The following is a 13,383-nucleotide window of genomic DNA, read 5'->3' as shown; positions in this document are numbered from 1 at the left end:
TATTAATCTGTAGTTTTCTTTCTTGGCATTGTCTGTCTGGTTTAGGTTTCAGTACTGTGTGTTTCAGGTAATGAATTAGGAAAGTTTCCTCCGTTTTCAAGCATCTGGAATCATTTATAGAGCACTGGGCCTATCTTATCTGGTCTCAAAGGTTTGGTAGAATTCCTCTGAGAAGCCTTCAGGGCCTGATGTTTTCTTGTGAGGCTGCTCTTCAGTAACTTTGTTTCTTCTATGGAGATTGGCCTGTTTAAGCTTTCTAAGTCAAATGGGGTCAGTTTTAGCAATCTCCATTTCCCTAGGAAAATATTCATTTCATCTAGGTTTTCAAATTTATATGCAAAGAGGATTGCAAAGTAATCTCTTATGATTTTAAAAAATGTCTTCTGCTCCAATGGTTATTTCCCTTTTGTAATTTCTTATTTTGCTATTTGTATGTTCTCTACCCCCCAACCTCGTTTCCCCCCTGCCCCTTGATCCTCTGGTGATGTGCCTATTTTTATTTTGAAAAACCTAGAATTTTATTATTTTTTAAAAACCCAGTTCTCTACTTCATTACTTTCTGCTTTTTATTATTTCCTTCCTTGAACTGTCTCTTAGTTCATTTTGTTGCTGTTTTTATTCTTCTGAACAAGGAAGGTAATTATTTCCATTTCTGCACTTTTATTGATACATGTGTTTAGTAAAGTTCTTGTTGTTAGTTTATTTCTATGTCCCCTTGCATTGTCTGCAGTTTTTTGCTTCATAAAGATTATTGCTGTGTCATTTGGCGCATACATTTGTGTATGTGCTATATCTTCACTGTGAATCATGGTTTTTAACATTAAAAAAGTATTATCCTTTGTTATCCTTAATGCTTGTGGGCTTGACTGCTACTCTGTCTTTATTTATAGCCTTTGTGAGTCACTTTGTTCTGGGTGTGTCTCTTGCACACAGAATAGATAAGCATACCTCAGAGATGTTGTAGGTTTAGCTCCAGACTACCATGGCAAACTGAGTCACATGAATTTTTTGGTTTCCCAGCAAACATAAGAGTTATGTTCACACTATAGTCTACTAAGTGAACAATACCAGTAGGTCTAAGAAAAGGTATATACATTAATTAAAAAATAGTTTATTGCTGAAGAATGCTAACCATCATCTGAGTCTTCAGTGAGTCGTAGTCTTTTTGCTCGGGGAAGGTCTTGCTGCGATGTTGACGGCTGCTGACTGATCAGGGTGGTGGTTGCTGAAGGTTGGGGTGGCTGTGGCAATTTCTTAAAATAAGACAAGAATGAAGTTTGCTGCCATCGATTAACTCTTCTTTGCACGAGTGATTTCTCTGTAGCAGGCAGGGCTGTTGGATAGCATTTTTACCCAGAGGAGAACTTCTTTCAAAGTTGGAGTCAACCCTCTTAAATTCTGCTGCTGCTTTAGCAACTATGCTTACTGTTGTTCAGTTGCTCAGTCATGTCTGACTCTGTGTGACCCCGTGGGCTGTGGCACGCCAGGCCTCCTTGTCCCTCATCATTTCCCAAAGTTTGCTCAAGTTCATGTCCATTGCATCATGATGCCATCCAGCCGTCTCATCCTCTGACACCCTCTTCTCCTTCTGCTCCCAATCTTTCCTAGCATTGGGGTCTTTTCCAGTGAGTCAGCTCTTCACATCAGGTGGCCAAAGTATTGGAGCTTCAGTGTCAGTCCTTCCAATGAATATTCAGGGTTGATTTTCCTTAGGGCTGACTGGTTTGATCTCCATGCTGTCCAAGGGACTCTCAAGAGTTTTCTTCAGCACTTTTGCTGTCATTTCGACAAGCTTCACAACATATTTACCAGTAGTATATTCGATCTCAAGAAACCACTTTCTTTACTCACTCATAAAAAGCAACTCGTCATCCACTAGTTTTAATAATAATTTAAAAGTTTGAAATACTGTGAGAATTACCAAAATGTGACACAGGGACATGAAGTGAGCACATGCTGTTGGAAAAATTGTGCTGGTAGATGTGGCTTGATGCAGAGTTGCCACAAACCATGAGTTTGTAAAAAATTCAAAAATAAAACAAGTGAAGCACAATAAAACACGGTATGCCTATGCATAGGTCTTACTTTATGAGTCAAATTGAAAATCTTTTTCTTTCAATAGACAGTAACCCTCTACTGACAAGATTGATAAATTTGGTCTTGACTGACAATATATAATTATGTATATTTCATATGTATATGAGTTGTGTATTCTGTTTTTTTTTTTTAATTATTATTTAGGAAGGTTTATGTTACTATTCTGGTAGCTCAGTGGTAAAAAAAAATGCCAATGCAGGAGATGCAGGTTTGGTCCTTGGTCTGGGAAGATCCTCTGGAGAAGGAAATGACAACTCACTCTAGGATTCGTGCCTGGAGAAGCCCATGGACAGAGGAGCCTGGCATGCTACAGTCCATGGGGTAGCAAAGAGTCAGACTCATTTAGCAACTGAACAACAACAATGTTTTTATTCTAGTGGCTAACTTCATACTTGTACCCTTTTTAATGCTCTTAGGCCCTTAGTCTCTTAGTTAAACCTTTAATATCTGTCTTTTCAGGTCCCCCACACCCACCAGTATCTACCACCACTCATTCATCATACATCAGGGAGTTTTTTCTATCTTCTCTTGCCTCCTCTTTCTATTTTTTGGTTGAATGATCTCTACTTTGAAACAGTATGCAGCGTATTTCTACACTAGTTCTCTATCTTCTTCCCTACCTTTGTTTTGATCTTATACATAGACATACATATTAATACATATTTTATATATTCTAAGAGCTCAACATAAGTCTTTTTCTGGAATTTTACCAGTCATTATTGGGTTGGATGACATTCATGCACTGATAGAAGAATGTCAGAACATCAGAAGTCTCTAAGTTCTTGCATATTAAAAATGGCTTTTCTATATAGCTTTAACATACTATATATAACATATAGAGCCATAACATACATGAAGACATGGCTGGATATTAAATCCTGGTTCTTACTTCTTAACATGAATTAAAAAAAAATTCTATCCCATAGTTGCCTTGCTTTGTATGTTGGTTTCAAAAAGTATGGTGCTAGTTTAATACTTTTGCTATTATAAGTTATTTGATCTCTTCTTGCCTGGAAGCCTTGAGGATTTTATCTATTTCTTTGAAATTTGGCCCACGGCACTGGGAGCGTGGAGTCCTAGCCACTGGACCACCAGGAAGGTCCCGGGTTCTCTTTTGTTTTGCAGGTCTTTACATGTTACCTCTTTTTCTTGGGCTCCCTTCACCATCTCCCTATAAAACGATGCTTTTCTTTCTTTTTGCCCCCCACCTCTTTTTTTCTCTGCAAGGTTTATGTTTCAAATGGCTCCTTTAAAATGTGCCTATGCCTTTAAATGGTCCTTACTCCTTGAAATCACACCTACTTTGAACCCTGTAGTCCCTGCTAAAGGATCTGTCAGGATCGTTTCCAGGACTTTCAGATTGAGAGTAGATTCAACCTTTCTGGTGACTGCTCCAAATCACTCCCAGATCCTTTCGCTAGCCTCTGTCTTCCATCTGTCCCACAGTTTTTCTCAGCTTGCCTTTGGCAGAGATACTGTGTGCTGGGATTGGTGATTTTTCTTTCTGTCACAGTTATCTGCAGCTTCAACATTTTGTGTCTTCAAATTATCCAGGAGGCACAGCTTTGTGTAGAATATACTTTTCCCTTCCTGTTTTATCTTGTTGTTTGTGGGGAAAAATTGGGATAATAAGAAGCTATACAGTTGTCACTGTCCTCAGATACTCTTACTTCCTCTAATTTTTAAAAGACTTTGTGTAAGACTGATAAGATCCGTCTAGTCAAAGCTATAGTTTTTCCAGTAGTCATGTATGGATGTGAGAGTTGGACCATGAAGAAAGCTGACCACTGAAGAATTGATGCTTTTGAACTGTGGTACTTGAGAAGACTATTGAGAGTCCCTTGGACTGCAAGGAGATCAAACCAGTCAATCCTAAAGGAATCAACCCTGAATATTCATTGGAAGGACTGATGTTGACGCTGAGGCTCCAATACTTTGGCCACTTGATGCGAAGAGCCAACTTATTGGAAAAGACTCTGATGCTGGGAAAGATTGAGGGCAAGAGGAGAAGGGAGGCGACAGAGGATGATGGTTGGATGGTATCACTGACTCAATGGACATGAGTTTGAGCAAACTCCAGGAGATGGTAAAGGACAGGGGAGCCTGGTGTGCTGCAGTCCATGGGGTCACAAACAGTTGGACACGACTGAGCAACTGAACAAGAAGACTGACATTATTTCTATTTAAACATTTTGTAGAATTTACCAGTGAAACAGCAGGCCTGGAGTCTTCTTGGTAGAAAGATTTTTGACAATGAATTCAATTTCTTTTGGAAATACAAAGCCATTTAGTTTTTCTGTTTCTTCTTGAATTAGCTTAATTAAATTATGTAGTATTTTTTAGGAAGTTGCCCATTTAATTTACATTATCAAGTACATTAGTTTGAAGTTGTTCATGGTATTTCCTTATTCTCATTTTTAAGGTCTGCAGGACCTGTAGCCATGTCTTCTGTTTCATTCCTGATATCAGTAATTTGTATTTTCTCTCATTTTTTCCTTTCATTTGTCCTGTCAGTTATAAATTTTGCTATTTTTTATAATACAAAATTTTCACTTTGAAAATTTTCTCTGTTGCTTGCATGTCTTACCTTAATTAGTTCTTTGCTTCTACTTACTCTGGGCTTCCCTGGTGGCTCAGGCAGTAAAGAATCTACCTGCAATGCAGGAGACCCAGGTATAATCCCTGGGTTGGGAAGATCCCCTGGAGAAGGGAATGGGTACTGATTCCAGTATTCTTGGCTGGGGAATTCCACGGACAGAGGAGCTTGGTGAGCTACAGTCCACAGGGTAGCCAAGAGTTGGATACAACAAAGTGACTAAGGCTTCTAACATTCTCTACTTACTTTGTATTCCTTTCTTTCCCCCAGCTTCTTCTGATAAAAACTTAAAGTGTTTACTTCAAATCCTTCTAATTAGGTATTTAAAGTTACAATTTTCCCTGTAAGATCCTGCTGAGCAAGGTGAGAGGGCTACATACTTGCAATATGCAATTTCTGCAAAAGGCAGGAACTCCTAAAGGGAATCTTGGTCTGATTCACACCCTTAAACACAGAGCAGGCTTACCTCCTTAGCACCTGAAGTGACACGGAGGGTGAAGCAGAAGAGATGACAGCCAAGCCAGGCTGTACCACCTATGTTCTGCGCGACCTTAGAGGAACCACTTCAGGCTCGGAGCCACAGAGTAGCGTCCTCATCTCTAATGGGCCCCAGGACTGCTGTCTACATGAATGGCGCCCCCTGTAGTCATGCAGGGAACATTCTGCACAGCCTTCGTATAGCCTGCCTTGCAGATGTGCTGTAGATACCTCATGAAGTAGTATGAACAACCAGCCTGGGGCCTGATAGGTGAGACAGAGTAAATCAATGATGGCACATCCATTCCGTGGAACCTCACTTGGCCATGGAAAGTCACGATTAAGCTCTCTATTTGTGCTCAGTCATGTCTGACTCTTGCGACCCCATGGACTGTAGCCCAGCAGGCTTCTCTGTCCATGGGATTATCCCAGCAAGAATACTGGAGTGGCTTGCCATTTTCTCCTCCAGGGAATCTTCCTGACCCAGGGATTGAGCCCACATCTCCTGCACTGTAGGCAGATTCTTTACCAATGAGCCACCTGGGATGCTGAGATCTCTACTTACTGAGGAAGAAAACTCTCATACTTTATTGTGAATGGAAAAATAAAACCAAATATGATCCAGTTTTCATCAATATAGGTATAGCTGTATATGTATGGAAAATCCTGGCAAGAGAACCTCAAAGTGCAGTCTGAGTCAGACTGGAGACTTTTTCCTTTGTCAACATTTAAACGTTTTCCTACAGTAAGTATGCTTACAATTTGAAAAAAAAAAAATGTTTGTTTTAGTTGGCTCTTTTACTTTCCACCTCCACTCTGAGCTTCAGCTTTAAAATGCATCTATCAAACGGAAAAGATGGTGAAAAGAGCAGCAGCAGTGGCACAGGCATGCTGTGTCACTCCGCACCTGAGCTGGGAGTCAGTCTGCTGGTTTTACAGAGGAAGAAGCAGATTCTCAGAGAAGGCACAGGGCCCATGGAGGAGGCACCACTCCCTCTTCGCAGGGCTGCTCTGCGCTTTACTGCCATAAAGGAACATGGATGTTGTGTGAAGTGCCAGGTGCCTGCCTACCGTGGGCTGCAGGACGGAGCACTCAGAGCATGGCCTGGATCAAATCCAATAGCTCTGTTCCCTGCAGGGTATGACCTTAGGTGGGCGACCACACCTCTCTGAGCCTCAGCTTCCTCACTGGTAAAATAGGGGTAGGAGAAGTGCCACCTTGGGGGCTGAGTCGAGGATCATACGAGGCAGTTCCTGCCCAGAGTGTGCAATCTATGATGGACAGCTTCGGTCATATTAATATCCTCTGGTCCAGCTCTGGTCCCCTGATCTCAGCAGGGACTGTCTCTCTCTCTCTCTCTGATAGATACCATGCAGAAGGTGGAGCCCCAGGGGCCATGAAGCAGAGCTCGGCAACCAGCTTCCTGATTCAGGGTCCACACCCACCACCCTGCCCAGCTTGGTGGGTCAGAGGTGTACTTCCTATCTGTGCATGTCAGGCAAAAGCAGCCATGCCACGGACTAGAGTTCTCAACGGAGGCAATGCAGCCCTGCAGGTGGCAGGGTTTGTCATAACAAATGGGGGGCATGAGCAGCCTTGAACAGACAGAAGCCAGGGAGGCTGGACCCCCTGTGATGCTCCTGACTGTCTCACCAGATATTCCTATAGCTGAGAAACCTATTTAGATGTATGGAGGTTAGCGTCTAACTCTGTCATGTGGATATAAACTATTTTTGTACTTTATAATACTATGCAATGAATTGTCCCAGGATTCAAAACCATGTGAATCAAGGGGAGAGTTCTTCACCATTTTGCACAATCACTTCAGCAGCAACTACCCTACCTGTGGTGTGTTGGATACAAACACGTGTCATTTAAACATGAAGAATGTCACACTCATGGTGAGTCTACCCATAGAATGAAGAAAGGGAAAGGGGTCCTTCCAGCAGAGGGAGAACAGTATGTGCAAAAGCCCTGGGGTGGAAGGGAGGGGGCAACCACAGATGTGAAAGGAGACCACAGTGTGGTAGGGAGCGAGGTGGGTGGTGAGACCCCAGGAGCTGGGCAGTGCAGGCCTTGGGGGCCATGGCGAGAGATCAGCCCTATGAGAAGCCAAAACAGACTGTTCGCCAGGGGAGGACACGGTCAGGTTTGCATTTCAAAAAACAATCACTCTGCAGGAGAGTGATGCACAAAACAGAAGGGACAACAGTGGCGGCAGGAAGGCCAGTGGAGGCTCCTGTGGTTCTTGAGGTGACAGTGACGGTGCTCTGGGCTGGCAGCTTCCCCCACGGGAGCCTGGTCTGCGGATGGACAGGGGCCCCCTCCTGAGACCTGAGCCCAGGAGAAGAGCGAGCTGAGGAGGAAGGCCATGGTTCCACTTCGGCAAACTCACCTGACTCTGCCACCTCGGCGATGGGCACCCCCTGCTCGTATGCCATGAAGCCCAGGACTGAGAAGATGGCAAACCCGGCCACGAAGCTGGTGCCGCTGTTCAAGCAACAGAGCATGATGCAGTCCCTGGTGGGGGAAGCAGGGAGAGGGGCTCGGGTCAAAACCCGGTGCGGGGAACCGGGGCAGCACTGGAACGTTCTGTCTGAGTGCCAAGGAAGCCCTCGGGGTTCAGAGAGGGGAGGTGGCTGGCCCATGGTCACATAGCTTCTCCTGCATTTTTCTAGAAGGTGAGGTCAGTCGCAGACCGGAAGCACAGACGGGGTGGGAAAGAAGGGAGGCTGGCAAGTGGGAAAACGCACACCAGGACGGAAAGACTTGGAGACACACCAACGCTTCTCCAAACTCCTGGCAGGAGAGAAAACCAAGGGAAGCAAGAGAGGATTGATTTTCTGGGAGCTCAAAGCATGAAGATATCAACCTCTGAAAGAAAGGGCTGCTTCCTAGCCAGCACAGAGGCCTCAGGAGAGACACCCTTCCCAGCCCAGCATCTCCCAGACCTTACACAAGCCTCCACTCTGATGCTGCAAGGAGCAGACCCTCCCAGGCCACACTCCTCATGGAGGTGGGCAGGGGGTGGGGGGCTGCTTCACCAGGGCAGTGACTGCCCCCTGCTCTTGGCCAGGGTTCACAGCCAAGAAGCACCAGCATAAAGCCGTGACGCAGGGGATTCCAGACTACAAACGACGGGGCTCCTCCCAGAGGAAGAAGACGGAGCCCGTACCTCCCAGCCCTTCCAACCTGGGGCTGTGTACCATCATGCAGGTGGGTCAGGGGATCAGACTCTCAGGACCTCGGCCACCACAGAGCATGCACATGGGAGTCAGGCTTACAACACCCGTGACACTTCACTTTAAAGGGAGGGGCCTGGGTGGTCTGTCCAGTCTCCTCCTTGGAGCAGCACCAGCCCGGAGCATCCCCACCATGACCCTAGCCAGCAGGACCACCCACCTTGCTCCATGGCACTTCACTTCTCGGATGGCTCCTGCCGCTCACAGTGTAAGAACTTCCTCATGCTCTGTTCGACCCAAATCCACCTTCTCTGGGAAGTGTTAGTTCTAACCTCCGCAACAGCCTAAAGACCTGAAGATAGAGGCCCTATACCTCCTTGAGGTTTTAGCTCGCTCAGTTAAACCCCCCAGTTCCCTTACCAGTGATCCTGTTTGTGATCTGAAATTCAGTCCAGCTTGTCCCTCTTCAAGAGTGTCACATCCAGGACTGAGCACTAGACTCAAGAACAGAGCAGGACTCTCACCTCCTCTTCTCCTGACACCATACTTTTTGTAATGCAATCAAAGGTTACACTGATGTTGGTGACTGTGACCCCCAGTTGCCTTGCATTGACCCTGGGAATCAAGGGCATGGTGGGAAGAGCATTAGACTGGGGTTCCAATTCTCCCAGCAATATCTTCTCTCTGGGCCTGCTCTCACTGGCTAGACGACAAGATGGCTTGGATAAGAGGATCTCTTGGGCCTTGTGATCAATTAAGTCATTTTCAAGCAAGCAGTCACTTCCACGCCTTCCTCCCTGGGGTGGAGTGTATTTCCCGGCCCCATTGACTGAGGGCTTACCCACGTGACTTGCTTTGACCAATGAGATAGCAACAGATGTGACATAAACAGAGGGCTGAGATGCACTTGTGCAATTGGTCTTGTCCTCAGCCCTTCTGTGATTTGCCACGAGAAGCACTTTCCCAGGGTAGCTCCTATCTCTGCAGCCTGGACCCCAGAATGTACACATGGCATGGCCCTGAGCCTTGCCTGGACCCTGGAGCCAAACCTGTCCAACCTACAGCCTGAAAGACAGAGTCCCCAACAGACTTACGAGCAATAAAAGCAAATGCTGCGGTTTTCGTGGTTAGCTACCGAGTTCTGGGGATGCTTGTTACACAGCATTCTTGCAGCAGTGGCTGACTGATACAGGTCTTTTCTATAGAACTCTTCAGGCACTGTGGACAGAGACTGGACTACAAAGCCTGGAGACTTTATCTGCAGGCCTGATCACCTTTTGGGCTTCTCACATGGCGCTAGTGGTAAAGAACCCAGCTGCCAATGCAGGAGACATAAGAGACACAGGTTTGATTACTGGATTGCAATGATCCCCTGGATAAGGGCATGGTAACCCACTCTAGTATTCTTGCCTGGAGAATCCCATGGACAGAGGAGCCTGGTGGGCAACAGTCCATAGGGTCGCAAAGAATTGGACGTGACCATAGTAACTTAGTATGCACGATCACCTCCACTCTGAGGGAAACTCAGCTCAACCCAGGAAAGCCAAGTTATTCCTAAGGCTGAGATAAATCTGTCCTGCATGCCTGTTTCTGGCTGCTGGAAATGGTGCAAAACAAGGCAGCACTGGTGAGGAAAGGGTTTTCTCCACAGCCTCTCCATGCTGGGATTCTTCTGTGTTTTCAGACCAGAACTGCTGAGCACTGTTACTGAATCCTGAGGCCCAGGGAGGACAGACACACACTCAAGCTCTCTGTCATCTGCTGGGGAAACTGGAAAAGACCCTGATGCTGGGAAAGACTGAAAGCAAAAGGAGAAGATGGGGATGAGATAGTTGGATGGCATCACTGACTCAGTGGACATGAATCTGAGCAAACGCGGGAGATACTGCAGTCCCTGGGGTCACAAAGAGTTGGACACGACTTAGAGACTGAACAACAACACTGAAGCTGGGATGTGAATCCAGTTGTCTCAGACATCAAAGCCCACTTTTTTCCTAGGAGCTACGCAGAAACAGTGCTCCCTAAGAATTCAGACTTCTAAGAATTCGGACTTCCAAAGGAAAATAACCTTTGGGTATTCATGTGGTTGTTGGAAACAAATGTCCCTTATTGCAAGGTCCCCACCTTCCCTCAGAGCCCACCCTCCAAGTGACTTCCTGACCACAGAAGGGTACAGGCTCTGAGCAGATCCAAGGTCCCTTCCATCTCTGTGCCCTTGCACCCCTTCCTCAGAGCACCCCCACCTACAAGCAGAGAGCCTAGCGGCCTGTGTTCTGAAGTGAGGATTTTCCCCATCTGGTTTGCTCCATTTGCAGCCCTCTAATTCCTTCCCCACAGGGCACCTTCTAGGTGAAAAGCTACGTAACATGCACTTTGAAGTTGGCAGGAGCTGAGCTGGGCTTTGAAGACCTCCAGAAGCTATTATGCTGTCGGAAGAGGGTATTAATTTACTCCCTCTGAGTCAGGAAGATCCGTTCATGGAACAATTTGGAAATGGAAATAAAAGGAGCCCTCAGACTTTCGCAATGTCACTTAGGGGATTTGCTTTCTTCTGCTGATGGGAAGGGGAAAAAATCCTATCTGTTGGATGGGGGAGCTGCAGGGGTCTGGGGCGGTCAGCATATTTCACCCACGTGCTCGGCGGGGAAGAAAGCTGCCGCTGTCCCAAGACACAACCTGATGACATGGCAGTCTTGGCCAAATCCTTGCTGATTTTAGTAGTTGGGGAAGAACTGGCCAGGCCTGGGAGTGAGGAATAAGGGTGCAGGAGCCAGAAGGGCGCAGGTTCAAAGCCACGTTGCATCGAGCCTCAGTGTCCCCATCTGCATAATGGCATGGCTCTTTCCTCGCTTCCTTACACTTCGGCCAGTGCTCTTCTAGGCTGGAGGGACGGTGATGAACAAGATGACTCACACTGCATCCTCATGGAGCTGAAGGTCAAGCAGGAGGTGACCTAGGGATCTCCGCCCCGCCCGGCACACAACAGAGGCAGGCTGGCGGCTGATGTGCTGACAGACGGATGCGGACAGCATCTCTCTCCAGCATCCCAAGGGGGTCACCCTCAACCTGGACCAGAGGCCTGCTGGTGCTCTCCCTGTGCCCATGCCTTTCTCTTCTTACCCTGGTTCTATCTGTCTCACTGCTGACAGTGCTGTACCTCTCACGTCCCAGACCCGCCTCCTGTGAACACCCTGAAGGATGAGAGAGTCTACCTCGCAACCTGGTCTGACCTCCCACCTCTCTAGCATCCCTCTGTCCAGTGGTCCCCAGTGACCTCTCTGCCCAACAGCCCAGGGACTCTTAAGAGAGCTCACTGGCTTCCCCTGCGGCCTTTCCTCCAGCATGTGGGATCTGCCCCCTTTCTTTGCCTTGGTTTTGCCAAGTTGCAATCTTTATAGATTGGAGGTGTACCTCTCAAGGTAGCGATTGGGGGTCTCACACTTAGTGACACATAGAGCTCATGGTTGGCTTAATAAGTGGGTGAGTAAAGCCATCACAAAGTCAGCTTTCAGAGAAGATGTGGTGGAGTGCTGGGATGGAGGTTAACAGACCGTAGCCAGAGTCCAGGTCCACCACACCTAGCTGGCGGGTGGAGGTGAGGACCATATCCATGAGCTTCAATTTCCCTTCCCTCGAAAATGGAGATAACATGAGAGGGACCTCATCACTGACCAAAGTCCTCAGAAATGAGGCGCCCACTTGAGCCTAACAACAACCGAATGATATGGCTATCACATCCAAGGTCCTATCCCACCACCGCACGTTGACATGGCTCCTCTCACTGAACCCTCACCTACATCGAGGGTTCATTTTCAGATCACAGCTCATTTGCTGGTGGAGGAAAACGAGCTGATTATTTTAAGAGCGTGTTACTGATATTTTTCTTGGTGTCTTAGGATTTTTCATTTAGATCTGTTTCTACTTTTTACATTAGTACGGATACTAACTCTTTTGAGTATCACATTACATGTTAATTGATTTAAATTGAAGAAAGTAGGGAAAACTACTAAACCACGCAGCTATGACCTAAATCCCTTACGATTATACACTGGAAGTAATAAATAGATTCAAGGGATTAGATCTGAAAGACAGAGTGCCTGAAAAACTATGGACAGAGGTTAGTAATGTTGTACAGGAGATGGTGATCAAAACGATCCCTAAGAGAAAGAAATGCAAAAAAGGCAAAATGGTTGTGTAAGGAGGCCTGACAAATAGCTGAGAGAAGAAGAGAAGCAAAAGGCTGAGGAGAAAAAGAAAGATATACCCATTTGAATTCAGAGTTCCAAAGAATAGCAATAAGAGATAAGAAAGCCTTCCTAAGTGATCAACACAAAGAAATAGAGGAAGACAATAGGATGGGAAAGACTAGAGATCTCTTCAAGAAAATCAGAGATCCCAAGGGAATATTTCATGCAAAGATGGACTCAATAAAGGACAGAAACGGTATGGACCTAAGAGAAGCAGAAGATATTAAGAAGAGATGGAAACAATACACAGTACTATACAAAAAAGATCTTCACGACCCAGATAACCACAATGGTGTGATCACTCACCTAGAGCCAGACATTCTGGAGTGCAAAGTCAAGTGGGCCTTAGAAAGCATCACTACAAACAAAGCTAGTGGAGGTGATGGAATTCCAGCTGTACTATGTCAAATCCTAAAAGATGCTGTTAAAGTGCTGCACTCAAAATGCCAGCAAACTTGGAAAACTCAGCAGTGGCCACAGGACTGGAAAAGGTCAGTTTTCATTCCAATCGCAAAGAAAACCAATGCCAAAGAATGTTCAAACTACCTCACAACTGCACTCATCTCACATGATAGCAAAGCAATGCTCAAAATTCTCCAAGCAAGGCTCCAACAGTATGTGAACCAAGAACTTCCAGATGTTCAAGCTGGATTTAGAAAAGGCAGAGGAACCAGAGATCAAATTGCCAACATCCACTGGATCATAGAAAAAGCAAGAGGATTCCAGAAAAACATCTACTTCTGCTTCATTGACTACACCAAAGCCTTTGACTGTGTGGATCAA

The 13,383-nt window shown here is 46.0% G+C and overlaps 1 protein-coding gene across 2 annotated transcripts in view; it reads right to left on the bottom strand.

Moving 5' to 3' along the window:
- SLC6A11 (solute carrier family 6 member 11) overlaps window positions 1-13,383 on the bottom strand; it is a 123,253-nt gene that overhangs the window by 13,511 nt on the left and 96,359 nt on the right. Inside the window, exons 8-9 of one of the 2 annotated variants that reach the window (XM_086368505.1) lie at window positions 7,567-7,691; window positions 1,132-1,253 (exon numbers count right to left, since the gene is read on the bottom strand). In XM_086368505.1, the coding sequence (XP_086224631.1) occupies window positions 1,147-1,253; window positions 7,567-7,691 (232 nt within the window). In that variant the 3' untranslated portion in view covers window positions 1,132-1,146. Of the gene's footprint in view, window positions 1-1,131; window positions 1,254-7,566; window positions 7,692-13,383 lie in introns of those variants that run through there. The other variant, XM_086368504.1, reaches the window with a different exon arrangement.

This window comes from Bos grunniens, chromosome 22, assembly GCF_055505025.1.
Source record: "Bos grunniens cultivar Pamir isolate PY7600 chromosome 22, Bosgru_T2T1.0, whole genome shotgun sequence".
NCBI lineage: Eukaryota > Metazoa > Chordata > Mammalia > Artiodactyla > Bovidae > Bos > Bos grunniens.
Note: the sequence above shows the minus strand (reverse complement) of the source record. Positions and strands in the feature narration are given on the sequence as shown.